Here is a 24,797-nt window from a genome sequence, read left to right as displayed (position 1 = left end):
GTGTTTAGTCATTTCAATTAAATTTATAATTTCTATATTTCCTTTTTGCCATATTTATTCCTCATCTATTTTTGTAAAAAAACCAATATTACCCTTCATCCTCATCTCTAATCTTAATCAAATTCAATTTTTCCCTTCTATTCTATATTATACCCCTTCCCATTGTCATCTATTTTTATATCCATCTTCACATTGGTTAATTATGTAATATTACAGTTTAATATAAATTCAATATTTTAATATAAATCAATTAGTTATATAACTACCTTTTTTGTATATTAATCAATATGAACATGAATATTCCAATTATTTCCATGCAATCCAATTTCTTACAAATCAATTAATTATATTTACCAATAATAATAAACCAAATAATTTCTCCCATATATTCCTCCAAATCACAACTTAACCATTTCTACTTTCAACACAATATACAATTAATAGTATCTCAATTATTACAATTCCCTAGTTAAATAGAGCTTTTTTTCTTTTGTGTTTTAAAATCTTGAACCTCCTCTTTTGCCCTAAATTTCCCATTGTTTGCACCTACCTTTTTTGGTGAGGAAAAGAAAAGAAATCTGCCTGGCTAATTTTCTAACGTTGCAGCAACAGCAAAGCCAACAGCCTGCTTTACTTTCAGTTTCGTTTTTCAGCATAGCTAGGGGGAAAAAAATCTCTCCAGCAAGCAGCAGAGCCCTGAGCAAAACAGCTGAGATCAAATCAGCTGAGAGTCGGGAGCCGATCTAATCAAGGGCTAATTAGCCTATGCTGAAGCTCCGCGGGCCAATAAAATTACAAAAAAACACCGAACCATTTGTTAAATTGCTGGCTCGCCCGCCCCTCGCCCACCACTATTTATTGGCAATAAATAGTGGTGCGGAGGGGTGGGGCGAGCCAGCAATTTAACAAAGCCCCGCGGCAAGAATTTAAACAGTTTTTTTCCCTCTAGCCATCAGCTGGGACTCAGGAGGCAGCAATAGATTGGGAGTGGGCGGGGTAAGCGAACGGCCGGCAATCCAACAGAGCAGAGAGTGAGGGTGAATGAAGGCATGGGGGGGCGGGAGAGGGCTTTGGCGAGCCCTGTGAAATGGCCGTTCGACCCCCAAAGGGGTCGCGAACCCCAGGTTGAGAACCACTGTCCTATACCATTTCAGACAAGTGACTGTCCAATCTCTTCTTAAAAACCTCCAGTGATGAAGCACCCACAACTTCTGAAGGCAAACTGTTCCACTGGTTAATTGTCCTCACTGTTAGGAAGTTTTTTCTTAATTCTAGGTTGCTTCTCTCCTTGATTAGTTTCCATCCATTGTTTCTTGTCCTACCCTCTGGTGCTTTGGAAAATAAATTGACCTCCCTCCTCTTTGTGGTAGCCTTTCAATACTGAGAATACTGCTATCATGTCCTTGTTTTCTCTAGACTAGCCAAACCCAAATCCTGCAACTGTTCTTCATATGTTTTAGTCTCCAGGCCTTTAAACATTTAAATTTAATGTAAAAGGTTTTGTAAAATGATACTTATATTCATTTGCAGTCTTTCAGACATCTGTAATATATGCATATTTATGTGTTTTCCCTAGTGTGCTGTCAAGAGTTAAGTAAATGAAGGAAAAGAGATGGTGGGGTTTTTATTGTTGTACATTAGGTATCTGTAATTAATTTGCCTAACCAAATGATTACATAAGTGGTTATACAAATTACATAGCTTCTAGGGAATATATAACATTTGCAATCTGGCTTTTGAAACTCTGGGAACGTTTGGTGGTTGAATGTCCAGGACAGTTAGCAGCCCATACTTCACAAAACAGAAAAGTTTACACTGATACAAGTCTTCCAAGGAGCTAAAACTTTTCTAACTTTGTTGGATGCTGCCCTGTCACTTGATTGTGAGATAGGAAGCTATATAAATATGATGAATAAATGAAATAGAACCAGAAAACTAAAACAATTTATTTTTAATGAAAAATTATTTTGCATCCGTACTAAAATAAAAATCATACCATCTTCTTTATTTCCTCATTCTCCTTATATAAGAAACTTACTGAGAAAAGTATCATTCACAAAAGACACATTGACTGGTTTGATTGGTTTGAAGTGGAGCTATTGTGTTCTGATTAGCCCATTGAGTTTTATATTGTGGTCTATTCAGGTAAAATAAAACTGGTTTTCCATAATAGATCCTCTGAATGTATTCTGAACTCAGTATATTTCAGTTCTGAATTCACTCCAATTCAGTAAAGCCTATTTTAGTTTGGCATCCCTGAAATCTTTCTGAATTGGCCAAATTGAGTTCAGTGCATCTGACTAACTGAAGCATGTGTAAATACAAAGAGATGTTCAAACAATATATCTATATATATAAAAGCAAAAACCACTCATGCCATAATAATGAAATCTCCAGAACCATAAAGCCGACAAACTTGAAATTTGCCACGTATGTTTCTCTTGGCTTCTAGGTGCTCACTAAAAAAGGATTTTTCAAAATGACTATCAGAGTATTAGTATTTCCTATATTATTATTAGCATGCTCTGATGCTAAGGAGTTCTACTCCCCCTCCCCACCTGAAAAGAAATCTGTTCCAAATGCAGAACACAAACAGAGGAAAGGAGTTTCACTTTCAGTTTTACTTTCACAGCAGAAAGCAGCTTTAATACAGAACACTTGAGCTAAGCCATGGCCAGGCTCCTTCCTGTCTCCTTCTTGCTTACACAGCAAATACTGTTTCATTTTCCAAACAGCCCTCTGATACTAAGGAGTTCTATTCCACCTCCCCACCTGAAAAGAAATCTGTTCCAAATGCAAAACACAAGCAGAGGAGAGGAGTTTCCTTTCAGTTTTACTTTCACAGCAGCAACCAGGGGCTAGGATAGGGGAGACTTCTGTGTGGCAAGGCTGAGTGAGAGAAGGGGGATAGGATAGGATAGGATAGGATAGGATAGGATAGGATAGGATAGGATAGGATAGGATAGGATAGGATAGGATAGGATAGGGTTCTTTGGGGCAAGGCTGAGGGAGAGAAGGGTACAGGAGAGGCCGATCGTAGCTACTCATTAATTTTTAAGCTGTGTCGATTTATAAAGCCTGATCACATAGTTTTGTAGCAAAGCACGGGTATCCAGCTTATATATATATATATATATATATATATATATATATATATATATATATATATATATATATATATATATACATATATATATATATATATATATATATATATATATATATATATATATATATATATATATATATATATATATATATATATGTAAGTTTTCACGGGTATGTATGTGTGTATAGTTAATATTTCGGGTTTCTTCCCGTGTAATTGTGGATATATCCCTAAAAGGGTAGAAGTGACGTTTCGACAGAATCCCATCTGCCATCATCAGGCTTATGTCAGCAGTCTTTTGCAGTAACTGCCGTTGCTATTTCAAATCTGGTGCTGGTATTCTGGGATGGCTCCACCTTTTCATTCTGATTGGTTGGGAGTCCCAGTATGTGTTTATTGGCTTGGCTTCGGGTGTATGGTCGGTTTTTCTCCACTAGGTGGCAGGGCTTCATCTTTGTGGCTGGTTTGAATATGATTTGGTTGGGATTTGTTTTTTGATTAATGTTTGGTCTATGTTTTATATTTGGTGTTAAGATTCGTCTATCTATGAGAGCAGGTTTCCAAATAGTAGGCAGACGTGAAGTGTCATCCCGTTTATTCATGCAATATGGTCTTTTTTCTATTTCAATTGCTTCTCTGATTATCCTGCCATTGAGATGTTCTATTTTTGCAACTGTTTTTGTTTTATTAAAATTAATATTGTGTCCTGTTGTATTTATGTGTTGAACTAATGATGATGTGTGTTCTTGCTTTTGTATTGAGTTTTTGTGTTCCTCGATGCGCACACTCATTCTTCTGTTGGTCTGTCCAATGTATGTTGATGGGCAGGAAGCACACGGGATTTCGTATATGCCTTGATCTTCTAATTCTATTTTGCCTTTGGGGTTTCTCAGAATGGACAATATCTTTCTATCTGTGCAAAATATGGTTTTGATGTTGTGTTTATGCAGTACTTTGCTAATTTTATCTGTTGTTCCCCTTATATAGGGCAAGATGGCTTTCCCATTGTTTTGTTCCTCTTGTTTTTTATTCTGTCTTGGTGTTGTATGTTTGATCATATTGATGACTTTATTTCTACAGAACCCATTTGATGTCAGTACATTAGTTAATGTATATAATTCTGTTTGTAAATGTGCTTCATCAGCCAGACGTTTAGTTCTTGTGGTTAATGTTTTGGCAACAGAGTTTATTTGTGCTGGATGGTGGTGTGATTTGGCGTTGAGATAGCAGTTCGTATGTGTCTTCTTTTGATAGATGGTATGTCCTAAGGTGCCATCAGATTTTTTATAAATTAATACATCGAGGAAAGGTAACTGGTTTTCTGATTCTATCTCCATGGTGAACTTTATTTTGGGATGGAGGCTGTTCAAATATACTAAGAAGTTTTCCAATTTATCTCTTCCATGTGGCCAGATCACAAAAGTGTCATCAACGTATCTGAGCCATAATTTTGGTTTGTTAACAGTTTTTTCTAAGGCATTGGATTCGAATTCTTCCATGAAAAGATTAGCGATGACTGGTGATAATGGTGATCCCATTGGTGCACCTTCTACTTGTTTATATCTCTGTCCTCTGTATGAAATATGTGTTGGATAAACAATGTTCTGTTAAGTCTGTGATATGTTTTGGTAGTTGATATTTGTTTTTAATTGATGACAGGGCTTCTTTGACAGGTATTTGTGTGAATAGTGATACAACATCGAAGCTTACAAGAAGGTCATTTTCTTTTATGTGTTGCTTTTTTATTATTTGTATGAAATGGTATGAGTTCTGTACATATGAAGCAGCAGATTCTGCGTAAGGTTGAAGATGTTTTGCTAAATATCTGGCTAGATTTTGTAAAGGTGAGCCTATGGAACTTACTATGGGTCTGAGAGGTATTCCATCTTTGTGTATTTTTGGGAGGCCATACAGTTTTGGGCATTTTGATGATTTTTCTCTGGGAATAATTTTTTGTTGGATTTCTTTACTTATAGTACTTGATTTTATCTTTATCTTCGTGGTTTTTTTCTAGATATGTTGTTGGGTCTGTGTTTATGGGTTTATATGTGGCGTCTTGAAGTAAGTCAGACAGTTTCTTTTCATAGTCCACTGTGTTCATTACTACTGTTGCATTGCCTTTATCTGCCTTTATCCAATAGGATCAATCAATCAATCAAACAAGGATCTATTAGCTTCATACTTAAAGATAAGCAATATTATTCACCCCATATTATGGGACAAAATAAAACAGCTTGCCACCTGGAGATCTGAAATAGAAACCACTCATAAAACTTACAGACATTTAAAGAAACTTAAGAAATTAGAACATAAAAAACCTCCAACCACAACACAACATCATTTAAAACAAGTAGTATACAATGCTTCTGATAGAAAACTAACAACAGCAGAAACAAATGTCTTAGCAAAGGGCTTTAATTTTGCAGTGGCACCCAATAAAATTCCAATAGAAACCATCATATGCGAAGTTGAAACCAGCCTAAAGAAACTCAGTGCTGACGATGCTGATAAAGTCAGACATGATGTCACCAACATTCTATGTACTAGTAAACCACCTAAAAGCAACTTATCAAAAGAAGAACCAAAAGCACTGCAAGTTTTAAAAAACGATAATAGCATAATGATATTACCAGCAGATAAAGGCAATGCAACAGTAGTGTGCACATCGAGGAACACAAAAACTCAATACAAAAGCAAGAACACACATCATCATTAGTTCAACACATAAATACAACAGGACACAATATTAATTTTAATAAAACAAAAACAGTTGCAAAAATAGAACATCTCAATGGCAGGATAATCAGAGAAGCAATTGAAATAGAAAAAAGACCATATTGCATGAATAAACGGGATGACACTTCACGTCTGCCTACTATTTGGAAACCTGCTCTCATAGATAGACGAATCTTAACACCAAATATAAAACATAGACCAAACATTAATCAAAAAACAAATCCCAACTAAATCATATTCAAACCAGCCACAAAGATGAAGCCCTGCCACCTAGTGGAGAAAAACCGACCATACACCCGAAGCCAAGCCAATAAACACATACTGGGACTCCCAACCAATCAGAATGAAAAGGTGGAGCCATCCCAGAATACCAGCACCAGATTTGAAATAGCAACGGCAGTTACTGCAAAAGACTGCTGACATAAGCCTGATGATGGCAGATGGGATTCTGTCGAAACGTCGCTTCTACCCTTTTAGGGATATATCCACAATTACACGGGAAGAAATCCGAAATATTAACTATACACACACACACAGATATATATATATATATATATATATATATATATATATATATATATATATATATATATATATATATATATATATATATATATTTGTTTTCTGAGGACAAAAATACAAACAAATAGAAGGAGCACCCATGGGATCACCCCTCTCTCCTGTCATTGCTAACCTCTACATGGAACACTTTGAAACCCAAGCTCTAGAAAAATCTGATCACAAACCCAAACTCTGGCTCAGATACGTAGACGACACCTTCATAATCTGGCCACATGGGAAAGAAAAACTGGACAACTTCCTCACACACCTCAATAGCCTACACCCCAAAATACAGTTCACCATGGAAACAGAAGCGAACAACCAACTTCCCTTCCTGGACGTCTTAGTCTACAAAAAATCCAATGGCTCCTTAGGACACACCATCTACCAGAAGAAAACACACACAAACCGCTATCTGCACGCACTCTCACACCACCACCCAGCACAGATCAACTCCGTAGCCAAGACACTCATCTCCAGAACAAAACGCTTAGCTGATGAACAACACCTAAAAACCGAACTACACAGTCTCACTAATGTACTAACATCCAATGGATTCCAAAGAAATAAGATTACCAACCTAATCCAAAAAGAAACCCCCACTAAAATCCAAGACAGAGAACAAGAAAACGGCAAAGCCCTCCTCCCATACATAAAAGGCACCACAGACAAAATCAGCAAGATCCTCCACAAACACAACATCAAGACAGCATTCTGCACAAACCGAAAAATATCCACCATCCTAAGAAACCCCAAAGACAAAATTAAGTTAGAAAATCAAGGAGTATATGAAATCCCATGCACCGCCTGCCCCACCACATACATCAGACAAACCAACAGAAGAATAAGTGCACGCATTGAAGAACACAAGAACTCAGTCAGAAAAGAGGAACCAACTTCTTCCCTGGTCCAACACCTCAAAGCCACAGGACATGATATTGACTTTAAAAAGACCAGAACTATCGCCAAAACTGAACACTTTAACAACACAATAATCAGAGAAGCCATTGAGATAGAAAAATGTCCACACAGCATGAATAAACGAGTTGATACCTTCCACCTACCAGCCATTTGGAAACCCGCCCTTATTGACAAACGAGTCCCTAACACAAAGAATGACACCAGACCCACACTCACGAGAGCCATACAGGATGCAACCACCACACATCCACGCAGAAAGCAGACTCAAACCCACACTAATGATGAGACATGACCCCGGACCAGAAGCCAGACCACAGCTGCATCATTAGCCACTTTAAACCCCTCCAATCCATACATGAAGCAGACTGACACCCACCATGGAGAGTTGGCACGGCCACGAACACGAAGCCAAACAACAGCAACACAGCTCACCAGCTCAAATCCCCCTGTTACTCAGACTAACCCGAGCACAACCAAGCCCCCACCTAAACAGAACACACACCCATCCAATCAGAGCACAGCCAAACCCCCATCCAATCAGAGCACAGCCAAACCCCCAACCAATCAGAACATAACTCCACTGACAGTTAAAAGGAAGAAACAGCTGCGATCACACACATTGCTCCTAGAAGCACGAAGCCGAGAACACCAGCCTGAAGATGACGAATGAGACTTCGTCGAAACATTGCCAAGAAACCTCCAATTTTACGCGGGAGAAAACCCGAATAACCAAAGACCTACACACACACACACACACACACACACACTCACTAGAGCCAGTTTGGTCTGGTAGTTAAGACACCAGGCTACAAAGTGGGAGATCATGAATTCAAGTCCTGCCTTAGTCATGAAAACCAGCTGAGTGACAGCCACTCTCTCTCAGCCCAACCTACCACATAGAGTTGGTGCTGTGGGGAAAATAGGAGGAGAAGGTGGGTTGGATATTTTTGCTGCCTTGAGTTATTTGTAAAAATAATAACGGTGGGATACAAATAAAGAAATGAATTAAATGAAAAAATATGCATACTTAAAACTTATTTTAGGAGATGAGCAGTTCACTTTGGATCCAGAGAGGAACCATGTGTTATTTTTCCAAAGCTTCTGTTTCTTCTTATGTATAATGGATAAATCACTAAATTATTGTAACATATTTATGTTTTGTGGAATTGGGTGGAATTTAGAAACCCAGATACTTCTCCATAAAATCTTAGAAGTAGAAAAGCTTTGAAGTTCTGGGCATTTAAAAGGACAAGCCCTTCTCATCAGGAATTACTATGATAAACCTGCCCTTATAATTTCTGAAGGTCCAGCACACAGTATATGGTGAATAAATAACAGTTTTAAGGTTTAAAATTTTTTTCATTGGGTCCCAAGTCCTAAAATTCTTGATGGAAAAATTAGATTACATTATAATACTGAACAGTATGTAATGTAGTGCATGAGAATCTATAGACATGAATTTTAAAATGGAGGAGTTGTAAATTGGAAGCGATTGTCAGAATAGATTTCTGATTGCAATCTATATGTGGAAGAGAATTCTACTTGGTGATATCAAATTTACAGGGGTTGAACACTGCAAAACAGGCATTTGAATTGTAGGTAACCAGAGGTCATGATCGTCTACTTCTCAGGTCTATGTTGTATTCAACATCTCACCTTTTGAAAATGGATAAAACACAGATGTTCTATTTCTCTCTCTTCCATCTGATTTTTTTTACCTTCTGTTAAATCCATCTGAAATACAGCCACTGCATCTGATGACATTAAAGTCACAGTAGGTTAGTTTGGTTGATGAAGAAGGCTTTTCTGTTTGTCTGGTTTTAAGGGTCACCTGAGAGCCAGTTTGATTTAGTGATTAAAGCATCAGTCTAGAAACTGTAAGTTCTAGTCCTGCCTTAGACATGAAGTCAACTGGCTGATTTTGAGCTGGTTATTTTCTCTCAGTCCTAGGAAGGAGGCAAAGGCAAACCACTTCTGAAAAACCTTGCCAAGAAAACCTCAGGGACTTGAGCAGGTAGTCTCTGAGAATTGAACATGACTGAACAGAAGAAGAAAAAATAGGTCACTTAAGCCATTGAGTCCAACTGCCACTTAATTTAGGAATTCAAATTAATATATCCAATACAGAAGACTGCCTAGGTTTCACTTTAAAATGTCCAATGAAGAGGTGCCCATCAACTTCCTGGATAATTGGTTCCATTATCAAATACTTTGATATCTTTGTTAATTTTTTTTAAAAGCTCAATCAGGATCTGCCATCTTATGAAATCTATTGCTCTGTGGAACACAAGAGAACAGTGGGTGATCTCTCCTCAATTATCCTTTCTAAAGATAGATACAGATTAACAGAGTTAGAAGGGACCTTATAGGTCATCTAGTCCAACCCCCCACCCCAAGCAATGTCCAGCTTCTTCAATTTCTCTTTGTAGGCCTTAGTGTCTAGTCCCCTGATCCTCTTCATTGACCTTTTTGGAGTCTGTTCAATTTCTCTGAATCCTTAATATATGTTGCCCAGAAGTAAACTTAGTATTTGAAGTGGTGATAATCAAATAGAATAGAGTGGGTTATTTCCTGTGATTTGGAAACTAAGTATCTGTTGATGCAACCTAAAATTGCATTTGCCTTCTTTGCAGCCACATCACACTCTTGGCAATGAATTCAGTTTGCAATCAATTACTAATCCAAGATCTTTTTTGCAAGTAGGTATCCCACATCGTATATCTGTGTATGTAATTTTGTTTCCTAAATGAAGAGATTTGCACTTGTCTGTTAATTTTCACTTTGTTACTTTCAGATAATTTCTGCCATGTATCAAGATTTTTGAATTTTATTTCAATCTTCTAGGATATTGGCTATCCCAGCCAAGTTTTATATCTGTAAATTAGATAAGGGTTTTTTTTTATAGCTTTGCACTCAAACCATTAATGAAATCATTAGCAAAAAATAGAGGACAGAGAATTAATCCTTATGAACCCCATTTGATATCTCTCTCCAATTTGATGAGGACCCTTTCATTAAAGTCTTTGAAGAAGTTTGAGTCACCTATGAACTGTCATGCTTAGCTAAGTTGGCAATTTTAAGCTATGGTTAAGTTTAACTAGTTTAGCTAGTTAACCAATTTAACTCCATGCATGGTTAAATTTAAGCCATGGTTGAGTTTGAGCCAGCTATGAAATGTCATGCCATTCAGTCCATGCTTAACTAAATTAGCATGTCATTGAATAATTAACCAATGCTTTGTTGAAGTCAAGATATATTGTGTCTGCAACATGTTCACAATCTATTAAGGAAACTTCTTGTTCAAAACATGAGGTAAAATTAGTCTGGCAAAATGTTTCAAGTTCTTTAGCATCTGCTCTGGGATTTTCACTTGTATTAGTATCAGATTGAGTGGTCTATAGTTTGCTGGATTTTTCCTTTTGTCCATTTTAGTAGACATGGACAATGTCTGCTATTCTCCAGTCATCTGGTATTTTACCAGTTCCAATTTCTCAAATATAATGAATAAAAATTCAGCTAGACCACCAACAACTTCATGACCATGTTTCTATGATTTTCAAGCTTTAAACCTTCCTCTGCATCCGGTCATATCAAATTTCCTGGTGGAACATATAGCTTCTTGTAGGTGAGGAAAAGACTGAATCAAATTCATATTCATTAGGTGATGTCAAATTTGAGACAGTTCTGTAAAGAAGATATGAAGAACATATTTTGTTGGCAAAAAAAAAAAAAAAAACCCCACAAGAAAGAAGCATTACTGAACCATCCATGGATTTGTTTTCTTTTAAAATTCCTACATATATCGGATGGTGGCTTTTGCAAAGCCAAATCTTCCCATCCTACCCACAGTGGATTTGATCATAATTGTGTATTCCCTCCAACGTACACAATCATAACTGAAATCATAAGGGAGCTCTGTGTTACTTCCTGTCTCTGTTTACACTTCATACTAAAGTAAACTAACTGTATTATGACTTAGCATGATGGGTGAACTTAGTGTAAAGTTTAATTTTCCAGCAAAGAAGTTCTATATCCCATCACTTTGCTATAAATTAAAACCATAATCAACCTTAATGTTGATTAAGCCAGAAAGATTCTACAGACAATCTTCTGGTTAAGAAGCAGTAACCAAATATTGGTTTGTTTTTCCTTACTAGTTGTTCCAAAATTCCATGGTGCTCACAGTACACTAACCTAAAGAATATCCAATTTGTGATTAGGGATAGTAAAGGTTGCATAGAGAGAAATGAATGTCACACTTTTGAAGAACAGAACATTTTATTTTGGAGTACTTTATACAGAAACTTAATTGTTTTAGATTCTACCCGCCCCTTCCCCTGCCCCCATCTGTAAAGTTATTTCAAGACAACATAGGTTGTACAATGCCATTTGTTTCTTGTGTTTTGCTTGTCTTCTTGGTTGACTAATAAAAGCTCTACTTTTCAAACTCCTTGTAACTTTCCTGTCTTCTTCAGCCTCTCAGGTATTCTGGCTCCAGTGCTTCATCTGACTGTTATAACACCAATGTCAGACTACCCTGCACCCTTTCACTCAGATATGCTGCAAGAGCGGGAGTTTGGGGTTTTGTTTTATTTTATTTTTTTAATTTTTTCCCTTCTGAAGTCAAAAGATCATAGTTTAGTTGGCTGGCCTGGATGGTTTTAGGGGAACTTCCCACAACTAATTACTATGCTGTAGGGAGTTTCTGTAATGACATCAGAATTCAATTATCATCCTACTACCTCAGGCTGTTACACAGCATGGCTTTAAAAACAGATTTGGTTTCAAGTTATTTTGGTGTTTGAATAACACTATAAATTTGGCATAAAATATATCGGAATTGCCTTCCTCTTTGCGAATGAGTTATTAGAAGTCTAATGCTAACAGCACAATAAGGGATGAACAGGATCTGAAATACATACCTATTTTGGCCAAATCACATACTGGACTTTTTATTGGGACTTTTTATTTTACCTAGCTATGAAACTTTCAATATTTTGAAGAATTCAAATATTGGAGGTTACAGCTCCAGAAGCACTGATAGTCTCTATGCAGTAGAATCTCATTGGGAGATGGTAATCTCATATCCATATATTCTTCTACTTGGTTCAGGTTTTGTGATGAACACATACGTATGTACAATTTCATCCGGAAAGACACAACACCAAAACTAGGCTGCTGTGTTTCAGATCCTGATTGAGCACATCTGCCAGAAATTTGACCAATTATAATTTCCCAGGCCAAGTCCTTCTATAAAACCTGTATGTTGCCATGATTCCACATGGTTTCCTGATTTCTTTCTTAAAAACATTACTATTATAATTTTGTTCTTGGTTTTCAGTGTGACTTGTATTCTATAACAATAACCTTCTTAGTTCTAATATCCCTCCTACCCCTCAGCAGTTGACCAAGCTCCACCAGTTGGCTATGCAGCAAACCCCCTTTACTCCCCTTGGACAGACCACCCCTGCTTTCCCTGGTACGTACCCAAAATCCCTTAACAGATTTCCTTCTCTTTTTACCTATGCAGTTCTCTCTTTTTCTAAGCTTGGTTTGTTAGATTAAAAGAAATAGGATGTATAATTGCAATGGAAATATTAAGAGAGGACAAGAGGCAGATACTAGAGTTGAGAAAAGGTCAGGTCATATATTTGCAAGTTATGTGTTGCTATTATCTGCTCTAAGCACCTATGTCAACAATCCTTCAGTCGGGGTAAGGATGCATTCTGCATTGAGAGGCAAAGATTAATTTCTCATACTTGTCCCTGATTGTTTGTGATTTTCTATAGTTATACTACTAGGAGTCAAAGATATTTGGATGGCTACTGAATGCTTAGCATTTGAACCACTGCTTTTATGGAAAACTAAGAATAGGCCAGCCTTTTAGCTCAACTAGATTTCTGAAAATCATTTCTGAAAAACTCAGAAATGTTAGGAAAAGGGAATATTTTCTGTAGAAAACTAGGATGGCAGATATTATTTACATGTTACTAAACATATGTTTTAATAGCATTGCATTTTATTTGAATGAAAATGTACTTTTTCTGCCATTTTGTTCATCATATTTTGAGCTTCCTAGATGAAGTGACATTGCTTCTCTCCTTGAAGGCAAAAAAAAAAAAAAAAAATTACATGTATTTCTTCTTTGCTCTTCAGGAGAAAAGCTGCCCTTACATTCCTCCGAAGAAGCTCAAAATCTGATGGGCCAATCCTCAGGTAAAATAAATACAGGCAATAGAGTCTTAGAATTCTTTTTGTCATTGCCAAAGTGATAAATAAAGCAGTTGTTCTGATTATATTGATGGGATAGTTTTACTGATGTTCAGGAGGCAAGTCACAGCACAATAATAGTTATGACACTACAATAAGAAAATGGCAGCAGTTAAGACAACCTGGCCCTTTTTCAGAATAACTCTCCAGCAGAATGACACGTCACTGTTAAAATGGCTCCTCTTTAGACCTTAGCTCTTTCATCTTTATGTCTCTCTTCAGTTTTTGAAACTGTTCTTTCATCCCCAAATTTTGGCTTGGAGTAAACAGCATTCTTTCACTTTCCATTGCACATCCCACATACTCTTTCTAAAGGGAACTGTGATTTAGCAGAAGCCATAACAAATTAAAAATCCAAGTAAAACCATTGTGCTCATCCTTAGATCCTGGCTTTGGTTCATAAAATGATTTTTGTATGTTTTGTAGCTGCATAAAAGACATTTACTAGATACTATTAGAAAAGAATGAATGAAGTAAAAATAATATCCATATTAAAAACATCTGTATAAAAATATTTATTTTTAATGTACCATTCTATAAAATATCACTATTATATAAAATTATATAAAAGACAGACAAATGAAAGACATTAATATTATTGTGCTATTATAATAACACATTTACCACAGCATAGTGTGTGACGCCCCAATCTCTGTCAATCTGATGATTCACATAATTTTTACTGGAACTAGGAATATCTCTGAAAATAAATTCAGCCATCAATAAATAAATTTAAAATAAATTCAGATCAGGCCGCAAGACTCCATAAAATCCTTGTCCTTACAGCTACAATCCTATACAGCTGTATATTTTATTGGCTTTGTTAAAAACTTTACAAATCAAATCTGTAAGTTGATGGGTGCGGACTTCAGTATTACTAAGCTTCATTTCTAAGTTTGAGCAGACTGAACTAGTGTTTGGATGAATCCTTATTGACTCTATTCTCTCATATTCCTGCTTATTTCTTCGCAGGTAGTGGAAAGCAGACTATGGTTTCTCTCCCATCCCTTTCTTTTTGGTTTTTGGTTAGTACTGTGTATTATGCTGAAAATTCTCAGCATCTAGCATGGAGTAACTTACCTTCAAACAATTCAGAAAGAGGCTCAAAACCAGATTTCGTTACTGGGCAGTATTACAAAAACAGATTCAGATTGATCCCAGCACAGTTCCATGGAAGTAAATCTTATTAGTCTTAATGGAACATATTTCCAAATTTCTGTGCTTTCTGTGAGACGCAGTCTGCAAACTATCATTGTCAACACTTATAAATATTTAATATGAATATCAATGGAGATCATGAAGTTGGAATTATACCAAGTCTTCCCTAGCAACTCTTCATTAGCTGATCTGGAAAGTTTCATAACTACAGAATATTTCATAGACTATATATCTTACACATCCACTGTTTTTTTAATAAGGTACACATTATAAGATTGTTCACATATTGTATTTGTGCATGTTATGAGTTATTCATAACAAAGAGCCTGTTCATTTAGATTTTTTAAAAAATTACTGCATGTACCTACACCCTGGAAATCTTGTGATTAATTCATATGTAGATTTTAAGTATTTTCATTCTTTGTCTTGGAGTTGTATTGATTTCAGAAAGCCATATATTGTGCATACTGTTCCATTAAAGGTTGCCCAACAGGCTGCACAAATTTTTATGCATTGTCATAACAAAGTTTTTAGAATAGTGTTCACTCTTATACTTGGACAAACTACTGTTGTTCTGTGGCTCTTATTAAAAAGCAGAATTCCTAGTTTTCGTGATGGCCACTTTTTATTAGATATTAGACAGTGAATTTTAGTCCCACTGTAGGCATGAAAACTTGTCTGGGTGACTCTATTAGTTATAAAGTAATAAAGGTGGGATTTTGAAAAAAAATATTACAAATAAATATTACTTGGGTTTTGGGCATTTAACTATTTAGGCTACATTAACAAGTGATTAGGTCATTGCTTTCCATTCTGAAACATTTACATTGCAACATGTTCCTGTGGGAATTATGTGGAATTATAAAGAATTAACTGTAGCAGTACAGTTCCAGTATTACTGTACATTTTTAAAAACATAGTTTTAGAAAACAGATTATGATGTCTACAATTTATTGGCTGAAGTCCACACTTCTCTTTGGATCTCTGTAATTTCAGTACAAAGAATATGTTATCTAAATATGTAAAAACATTCATTCTATTGTGGATTTACTGCCTATAATAATTTGTTTTCGTACTTTGCAAATATATATATAAATAATCCTTGCTATTAACTCTCAAGATCATAAGAAATTCCATTTCCCTACTGGCAAAATATGTCTGTCATTTTCATGCTATATAATTTAAAGTAATTTTGCTATAAAACTACATTATTTCACCAGAACTGGGTTTAAAATACAGTATTCCTCTTCCTTGAAATGGCATCCATACGACAGTGAGCAGCACAGAGAATATTAATTCATTCTTGGGAGGGGGGTGGGGTGGGGGGTGGGATTCAAAATAACTATCATAGTTTGCCTCCTAAATAGCCACAAGTACTCCCTAATATTTCTAAGCAGCTGTATCTTTTATTTCATCAACCAATAGTGACATTTTGAGCACTAAAAACTGAAAATGGAGTATTGGCCAGCTTGTTTATTCCAAAAGGCAAAAAAAATGAGCTGAGGATATCAGTATTCAAAGAACACAGTATCACTGCATTAGAATCTATTGAATTGTCCTCTAGTGAAATATTACAGCAACTGCTCTCTGAGCTCCATTTTTTATCTGTTATTTATTGAAACCTTCAATCTTCCTTATCCTTTGGCTCTAGTGCAGTCTGGAAATTCACAAGATCTGCTATTTTGGTGAAATGCCATCAAAAGTGCAATACTTTTTCCTCAAACAATGACAATTTTCTCTTACATATGCTCAGGTTTGGATGCCAATCCCCCGGCCAGTACTCATGAACTCACCATTCCCAATGATGTGAGTATTGCATCTCGTGTTCTGCTTATCATTTGATAAATGTATGCAGCCAACAATGACTTCTCATTGTGACATGGTGTCCAAAAAGCCCCTTCATTGACTTTAGGCATGCAATTTCATTAGTGGGTGCATAAAGCTATTAAACTGATAAATAAAGCAAAGATTTTGAGAGGTCTGCTTTTGCTAACTTTCTTGGTGCTTGGAAAATTTGCTTGGTTAGCATTCCTGATAAACAACAGCATTTTTTGCTTGAATCAAGGACTCCAGTTTGAAAGATCTGCCCCTTTCAGCTGGATATCTAAAGCCTACCATGCTATCATATGAGAAGGGAATTGTTTTCCTCACCCATCCCAATCCTGATCCGTTTCATTATGGCCCTTCTTTTGTGATGGAAGGATATGTTGTATGTCTGAGTACTCCTATATTAGAATAGTTCTTTTTCATTGGAATGGTGTTCATGTAAAAGTGTCATAGTCTCACATTTCAGACACAACATGCAAAGCAACTCAAACCATTTGTTTAAAAAAGAAATCAAATATATTGTACTTCTTTTGGAAATACTAGTGAAGAAATTGTACTCTTATTAAGTTTAAAAGCTCAATTTTGTTTGTTTGTTTGTTTGTTTGTTTGTTTGTTTTATTCCTGAACTGCCCTTTTCTCTCAGGTAGAGAGTCTAGACAGTATACAACGAAGTATTAAAATATAAAAACAATATATTAAGTTGAAAAACTTAAGAGAGAAGGATGATAAAACTTTGTTAAAATTAATTCAAAGATAGAAGGGGGGTTCTCAGGGCATAGCCAACCCCATAGCTGCTCACTCCTTTGGACTTCTCATGCGAGGCTGCAGAGCCTATTTTAACTTCTTTTCAGAAAGCCATGAAAGTGTGTGTGTGTGTGTGTGTGTGTGTGTGTGTGTGTGTGTGTGTGGAGAATATTCCATTGGGCGGGGGCAAGGCCAAAGAAGCTCTCTTCCTAGATCCCACCAGTTGGATTTCTTTAGCAGACTGGGTCTGCAACATATCTTCCCTGTCTGATTGGGTGGGACAGGCCAATGTTTTTATATGATAGAAATGAAAATAAAAAGTCTCCATTCTAAGGTATAATTTTTATTGTTTTAGAATGAATGGCTCTTTTCTATTTCTATGTAAAATGATTGTAAAAAAGATTCTATTAATTAATAATAAATCCAATAGGCATTTCAAGTTGTTTTAAAAGTTAAAACTTTTAACTGTTGTAAACCATTGTTCGATTAACAGTAGCCAAAATAATGTACAAAATGAAATAATCTCTATGTTCTAAATTAGGGCATCTATATAGAGAAATGAAGATGGATATTATCACATGTACAATAGAATTATATATTCTAGGTTTAGCCTAGAATGATATGTATCAGAAGAAATAGACATGAAATGGCATGGCTATTTTCTTGCAGTGTTTAAGTACCGTATTTTTCGGAGTATAAGGCACACCTTAGTTTTTTGGGAGGAAAATGGGGGAGGGGGATTCTGCCTACCAGGTATTCATCTGGCTAGTCCCAGCACATTAGTTCGCTCGCTGGTTTTGAGGTTGGGGCTGGTTGGGCCATCAGCTTCAGCACATTAGTTTGCTTGCTGGTTTTGAGGTTGGGGCTGGTTGGGGCTGTGCTTCTAAAGCTGATTGTCGGAGGGAGCAGCAATCAGAAAAGCAAGCAAAGCACGGAAGATCGCTTTGCTCACATTGGGGCTGCAAAACAGCTTCAAAAGCAGCAGCTGACCCTCAGAGGGAGCTCCAGTGACTAAAGCAGGCAAAGTGCAGAAGGGGTAAGAGAAGGCAGCAGCTGTTCTGGGTAGCCAATTTGGGCACCGCCTGGGGTTACATTTGGAGTATAAGACGCACCCAAATTTTCAGCCTCTTTTAGGAGGGAAAAAAGTGCATCTTATACTCCAAAAAATACGGTAGCTTAATTTATCCTGCATTAATCTATGAAATGAGTTGCCTTATTGCCTTATGCCTTTAGGCATAAAGCCAGTAGCTATCAATATGGACAGGCAATAGGTTCGGGATGTTTGAAAAGATTAGCAATTTAAAGAAATAGCCATCCCTCACAATGTAAAAGCACTGATAGCACTATCACTTAGCACTTAAGACTTATATACCACTTCAGAGTGCTTTACAGCACTCTCTAAGCAATTTACAGAATCAGCATATTGCCCTCAACAATCTGGGTCCTCATTTTACCAATCTCAGAAGGATGGAAAGCTGAGTCAACCTTGAGCTCTGTCAGGATCGAACTCCAGGCTGTGGGCAAAGTCAGTCTGCAATACTGCATTCTAACCATTGCGCCACCACAGCTCCTAATGATAATCATAATGAAGTGTTAGAAAAAATTTCCACAGAATAAGTATAATTAACTTCCAGAATAGACCTAATTTAAAGTATTCTAGACTGTGACTTTGAAACTCAATAGTTGTCAGTTTCTCTAGTTGTCATTTTTGATTTTGATTTGATTTGATTTTATTAGATTTGTATACTGCCCTACTCCCGAGGGACTCAGGGCGGTGAACAGCCAAAAAATAAAACACATAGATTACAAAATTTGACTTGAACTAAGTGTCTTACAAACGTATAAAATGATATATTTCAATGCAGGATGGCAAGCCACAGTGCCACTGTGATTCTACTCAGATGAAGTCCAGAATGAATAGATTATTGTAGTAAGAACAGTCTCCCTATCTTAGAGTTTCTCAAGTTGCAGTTATAATTCAAATACACAAATGTACTAGATCAAGACATCTATTCAAAAGAAGAAGGTCAGCAGATTCATTCACTATACCCGATTATCAATGTTATTTAAACCAAAGTAGAGTACAAAGGCAGAATATACAAACATAATTTTTTGGGAAAGCAAAGAACCTCCATCTAGTTATGACTAAATCCAAATATGATGTTCCATAAATACAATTTTCTCAGAACAGTTTGGGTTTCCTAGCTATCGGTAGGACCATAAGGTTCCAAGGCACCTGTCAAGCCAGAAGATTTAATTGATACTGAACTCCTTCATGGCAAAACTTCCACATTCTAAGATACTAATGAGCAAACATGTTCATGAAATACAGCTTATTTCTGTTCTTAATTTACTCTAATTAGAAATTCTAAATGTTCACTGAAATTGCGGAAGTACAAATGTGCATTTTTTTTTAAATTTGATTTATATGCCGCCCTTCTCCGGAGACTCAGGGCGGCTTACAATGCGTTAAGCAATAGCCTTTTCTTCAGTATGTCTTATATTACACAGCTCAAGAAAATCTACAATTTAGATGTAATTTGCTCTTTCTTAAAATCCACTTGTTCTGTCAGGGTTGTCTGTCTCTCCCACTCTCTCTCTTTATCTTTCTGTCTCCTGTAACTATGTACAGGTTGTCTTCAACTTACAATTTCAGTCATAAGTCATTGCGATCATAAGTCGAGTGACCATGTGACTGGACTTGATTTTATTACTGTTTTTATGATGGTCATTAAGCAAGTCATTAACAAATCAAATGGTCCTAAATCTGAATCCAGCTTATTCAGTAGGCATTTTTTGCTTTATCCGGTAGGCATTTTTTGCCCTTCTCTTGGCCAGAAAATGGAAAAGAAAAAAAAAAAAAACCTTTGCAAAACACAATCACAGGATCATAAATGTGAGCTAGTTACCAAGCAGCCAAAATACAATCAAGTAACCATGGGATGATGCAGGTTGTAAGTAACTTTTTTCAAGTCCATCATAACATTGATCAGTCATTAAGCAAGCAGTTGAGGAGCACTTGTATCTATCTATGCTACAAATTGCAAAATAAATAAGTTTATATTGGTCCTGAAGATTGCTTCTCCAGGGCTTTGATGTGTGAATAGATAGTTTTGGACTATAGACCCCACAATCCCTTGTCACTGGCAATTCTCACAATCCATAAATCCAGTTAAGTTTTAGCTAAAGAGAAAGCAAATGTTTAAAACAATTTCTGACGAGCAAAATTTCTATTTAATATCTTATGAAATTTTAATGGATGTCGCTATATTTGAGTCCTAACTTGAAAAGTCTTTTGTTTGGTCAGGTGTTTTTTTTTTAATTTGTTCATTAAGAAGGTTTTGGCTTGGCTTTCACTTTCCATCCTTTCTCTGCTTGTTTTTACATCTAAATATTTATGATTATATGTAGGATGGTTGAATGTTTACTGTTGTTATTTATATTACTAAATATATATTCCAATTTGCTGTTTTATAGTAGAATGATTCGTCTTCTCAGTTTTGCTTGTGACCATTGACTCACTTCTGCTCCAGGCCAAACACTTCAAGAAGAGAAAGAAGCCCAATAGTCAGTCCATTGGCTAAGCAATTGATACGCCCTCCTGTCTCAGTTGCTTCCTTAGATCAGAAGCCCCCATACCATTCTGAGCATATAGGGAGGAGAAAAAAGAGTTGTCTGGTTTATGTGGGTGACAGAAACCAGGAGAGAACTAGATAAAGCCTGGGCCTGCAAAACAAACACTATTTGTGATTGTGTTGTAGAACAGGAGATCCTTCAGGCCTCACCTAAGGCTGCCCCTAACCATCTGTATGTTATAACACAGGCAAAATGGAGCATGAGATTCATTGCAGTTGGGTGGTGGTCAGTGGTGAAATCCAATTTTTTTTACTACCGGTTCTGTGGGCGTGGCCTGGTGGGCGTGGTGTGGCTTGGTGGGCGTGACAGGGGAAGGATACTGCAAAATCTCCATTCCCACCCCGCTCCAGGGGAAGGATACTGCAAAATCCCCATTCCCTCCCCACTCCTGGGGGAAGAATATTGCAAAATCTCCATTCCCACCCCACTCTGGGGCCAGCCAGAGGTGGTATTTACCAGTTCTCTGAACTACACAAAATTTCTGCTACCGGTTCTGCGAACTGCTCAAAATGGTTCTCCAGAACCTGTCAGAACCTGCTGGATTTCATCTCTGGTGGTGGTGGTTTATAAATGCTAGGATTAACCCCTTCTGGGAATAAATTCAGTGCTCCATTGTGGTGCCATGCAATCCGTAATCAGCCGTAGGAGACAGGAATATTAGGTATAGTGTGTTCGTCGCTTTGAGTTACATATAAAAAGGCTGAATAATTATTAAAAATAATAATATACAATTTTTCTGTTGTATATAGGAATGCCTATATTTGCTATATGTTCTACATGTGCTATATTCCATCACTACAAAGCATACTTGGCCAGGTGAATCTCATGTACATACCGTAGTTAGAATTATCATTTTAAATAAGGAAACATCTAGGAAGATTTCTGCCTTAATAATTCATAGTTTTCTCTAGCTAGTGCAGCTCCAATTTCCATTAGTGATGTTTCCACAGTTATAATGGGTAGTGCTAAAAAACAGTAGTTTGGAAATTGCCCTGTGTAATGTTATAGGAAAGAGCATAGTTATAGCATATTGTTAGTAACAAAACAAAAGGGAAACTAATACTGAGATTTCTGGTCAGTTTTGTGCTATTTGTTGTTCACAATTCTTAATACCATAAGAGTTAGTTTAAGAAAGTCCTAATATCTCTTTTCCTAGTTAATAGGCTGCATAATTGGACGCCAGGGGACCAAAATTAATGAAATCAGGCAGATGTCTGGAGCCCAGATCAAAATCGCCAATGCAACAGAAGGCTCATCAGAACGTCAGATCACCATCACAGGAACCCCAGCTAATATCAGTCTTGCTCAATACCTCATCAATGCCAGGTGAGATTTCCTCCTTAGACCCTCATTCTTATTTTTATCAACTTGTTCATAATTGGTTAAACAAAGTGGCTATAATACTCATAGCATGTTCATTTCCACTGCATCACAGAATCTCCAGAAAGTAAATTTCTGTTGAATACGATGCAGAGCTAGCTGCCCCCTGTGGTACACCTTGGAAAGGATGCAAGTGTGAACCAAATGGGCTAACAGTCTTAGGCAGCCAAACTACTACTCTGTATTAGCATTGTAGTTTCCTGGCTAATGTAACACCGCCATTTTGATTGATATTGTGTAACAATTCAATAAATTAACAGATTAATTGCATTAAATCAAATACTTCTCTCCTTTTTCTTATTTTCCAGTTTATAGCCATTATTTTTCCTTAATTCATCATTTTACTTAGCCAGATATGTCAAATTCTTTTCATTTTAACAATAATTTTTCACAAATAAAAAATTCATTAACATCAAAGTTAAAACAGCTGTTCTTTTTCCTAGTAAATGTATTAGTAACTAGTCTACATACCGTAGATAAGAGAAAAATCTGTTAAACATGTTTTTTGCTTCTAGTCTTAGCAATTAAGAGAATAGGATAAGCATTTCTGAGGAATTAGTACCATAAATGTAACTTTGAAAACTAAACTTATTCGTACACTAGTGCAACTAATAAAAATGCTGACCAGCATTATTCCACAGCAAAAAAAAGGTCTTGTTACAGTTTTTAAATGGGATATAAATAATCATTATTGCCTAATACTATCATTTTAAACATTCTCTCTCAGAAAGTTCTGACTGGATTTGATACTTTGGACTATTGGATTTTTCCAAAGGTTCTAGGATAGTTGAAGATGGTAATGTAATACAGGTAGTCCTCGATTTATGACTACAATAAAGCCCAAAATTTCTGTGGCTAAGTGAAACATTTGTTAAGTGAGTTTTGCTCCATTTTATGACCTTTCTTGCCACAGCTGTTAAGTGAATCACTGCAGCTGTTAACAACCCGGTTGTTGAGTGAATCTGTCTTTCCCATTGACTTTGCTTGTGAAAAGGGGGTCACATGAACCCAGGACACTGCATCCATCATAAATATGAACCAGTTACCAATCATCCAAATTTTAATCACATGACTAAGGGGATACTACAACAATTGTAATCGTGAAAAATGGTCATGTCACTTTTTTCAGGGATGTTGTAACTTCAAATGGTCACTAAATGAACTGTTGTAAGTCGAGGACTACTGTATATGCACTGTTCCAAGTACTGTGGCTATTTGTAATTAAAGTATTGAGATTCTGCCCATTTCCATTGTGCTTAGAAGCATTTCTAGATTTTTTGATAGGGAACCAGCATTTGGACACAATAGGAATGGACATTATTAACAGCTACAACTCACTATATGAAGGATGGAGCATGGTGAATAATACACAAGTCCTTTGATTTCTTCCTCACAAACTGCTGTTTTTCATCTGTATGTATCTTTATTTCTTCTAGGCTGACGTCTGAGGTCACTGGAATGGGCGCACTCTAATTTGTCTCTTGTCATCTTTAATTCTACATCACCTGACTCCATCAAGTTAATTATCCTTCATTCAGCTTGTACAGCCTGCATATTTACTACTTCACATACCTATTTTATCTCTTAGGATATTTTTCTTCAAAAAGGAATGTGTGCATGCACGTCCACACTCACACACTCATGTTGATAAGTGTCTTTCCATTTTGTGCTCCTGGTTTTCTTCTTAAAATTTAATTTATGCTCCAGGCCAGTCTGTGTTTCAGATGTAAAGTGCACACTGATCTAAATAGATTTTGCTGGGGTTTTCTTTGATTAATTCTTCAGAGAAGCCATTCTCTTAGCCAGAGTTTAGCTGGACATTGTTACCTTAATTCTCTCAGTTTTTTTTCAGCACCTGCAGTAATTCTGAGACTGAGCCTCATTTAGAGCAAGAGTTGCTTTGAAATAGATATTCAGTTATGTCATTATTCTCTCGGTTTCTAAAACTTATGGGTTCCTGCTTCATCCTTAAAAGTACCCTTTGAATCTGGTATGGTTTCTCCCATTAAACAGAGCAGGCAAGAGCCAGTGAGCATCAGCAGGAAATCTCATTGGTTCCCTCGTGGTTCCTACTGCTCTGCAATGGCATAGCTAGAAAAAGCCCTTCTCATAATCTACAAGAATCAACAAAGGGGGGGGGGAGGGGGACAGTTTCCTGAAATGTGGAAAACAGAGAGCATGAAACTAAATTAAATTCAAGGTGTGGCAGGAACTGCTCAAAACAGCCACCCACAGACTTTTGGATTTAGGTTAGGAAGCTTCAGTTTCTGTGAGCCAGCTGTGTTTGCCATTGTTTAAATCCAATAAAGTCTGTGCAGCTTTGCTAGTAATAAGTCCTAATGTTGATTTCAGTGTTTTTTTGTTGATGGGGTTTGTGTATCATTTATCTTCTCAATTTATTTCACACTTTGATTGGGAAAGAGAGAACTTAAGATATAGCCATTGGAGTGATTTT

At 36.6% G+C, this 24,797-nt stretch overlaps 1 protein-coding gene across 8 annotated transcripts in view; it reads left to right on the top strand.

The window, feature by feature from the left end:
- PCBP3 (poly(rC) binding protein 3) overlaps window positions 1–23,815 on the top strand; it is a 58,933-nt gene extending 35,118 nt beyond the window's left edge. For 3 of the 8 annotated variants that reach the window (XM_070956765.1, XM_070956761.1, XM_070956758.1), the window contains 5 exons: window positions 12,731–12,806; window positions 13,484–13,543; window positions 16,509–16,561; window positions 22,119–22,288; window positions 23,779–23,815. In XM_070956765.1, coding sequence (XP_070812866.1) covers window positions 12,731–12,806; window positions 13,484–13,543; window positions 16,509–16,561; window positions 22,119–22,288; window positions 23,779–23,815 — 396 coding nt within the window. Of the gene's footprint in view, window positions 1–12,727; window positions 12,807–13,483; window positions 13,544–16,508; window positions 16,562–22,118; window positions 22,289–23,778 lie in introns of all 8 variants that reach the window. The other 5 variants (XM_070956760.1, XM_070956757.1, XM_070956764.1 and 2 more) reach the window with 3 other exon arrangements.
- The last annotated feature ends 982 nt before the right edge of the window (window positions 23,816–24,797 follow it).

This window comes from Pituophis catenifer, unplaced genomic scaffold (assembly GCF_029215685.1).
Source record: "Pituophis catenifer annectens isolate HBS135680 unplaced genomic scaffold, rPitCat1.0.hap2 SCAF_1, whole genome shotgun sequence".
In the NCBI taxonomy this organism is placed as follows: Eukaryota; Metazoa; Chordata; class Lepidosauria; order Squamata; family Colubridae; genus Pituophis; species Pituophis catenifer.
The sequence above is the reverse complement of the archived record's forward strand: the minus strand, read 5'-3'. Positions and strand labels throughout refer to the sequence as shown.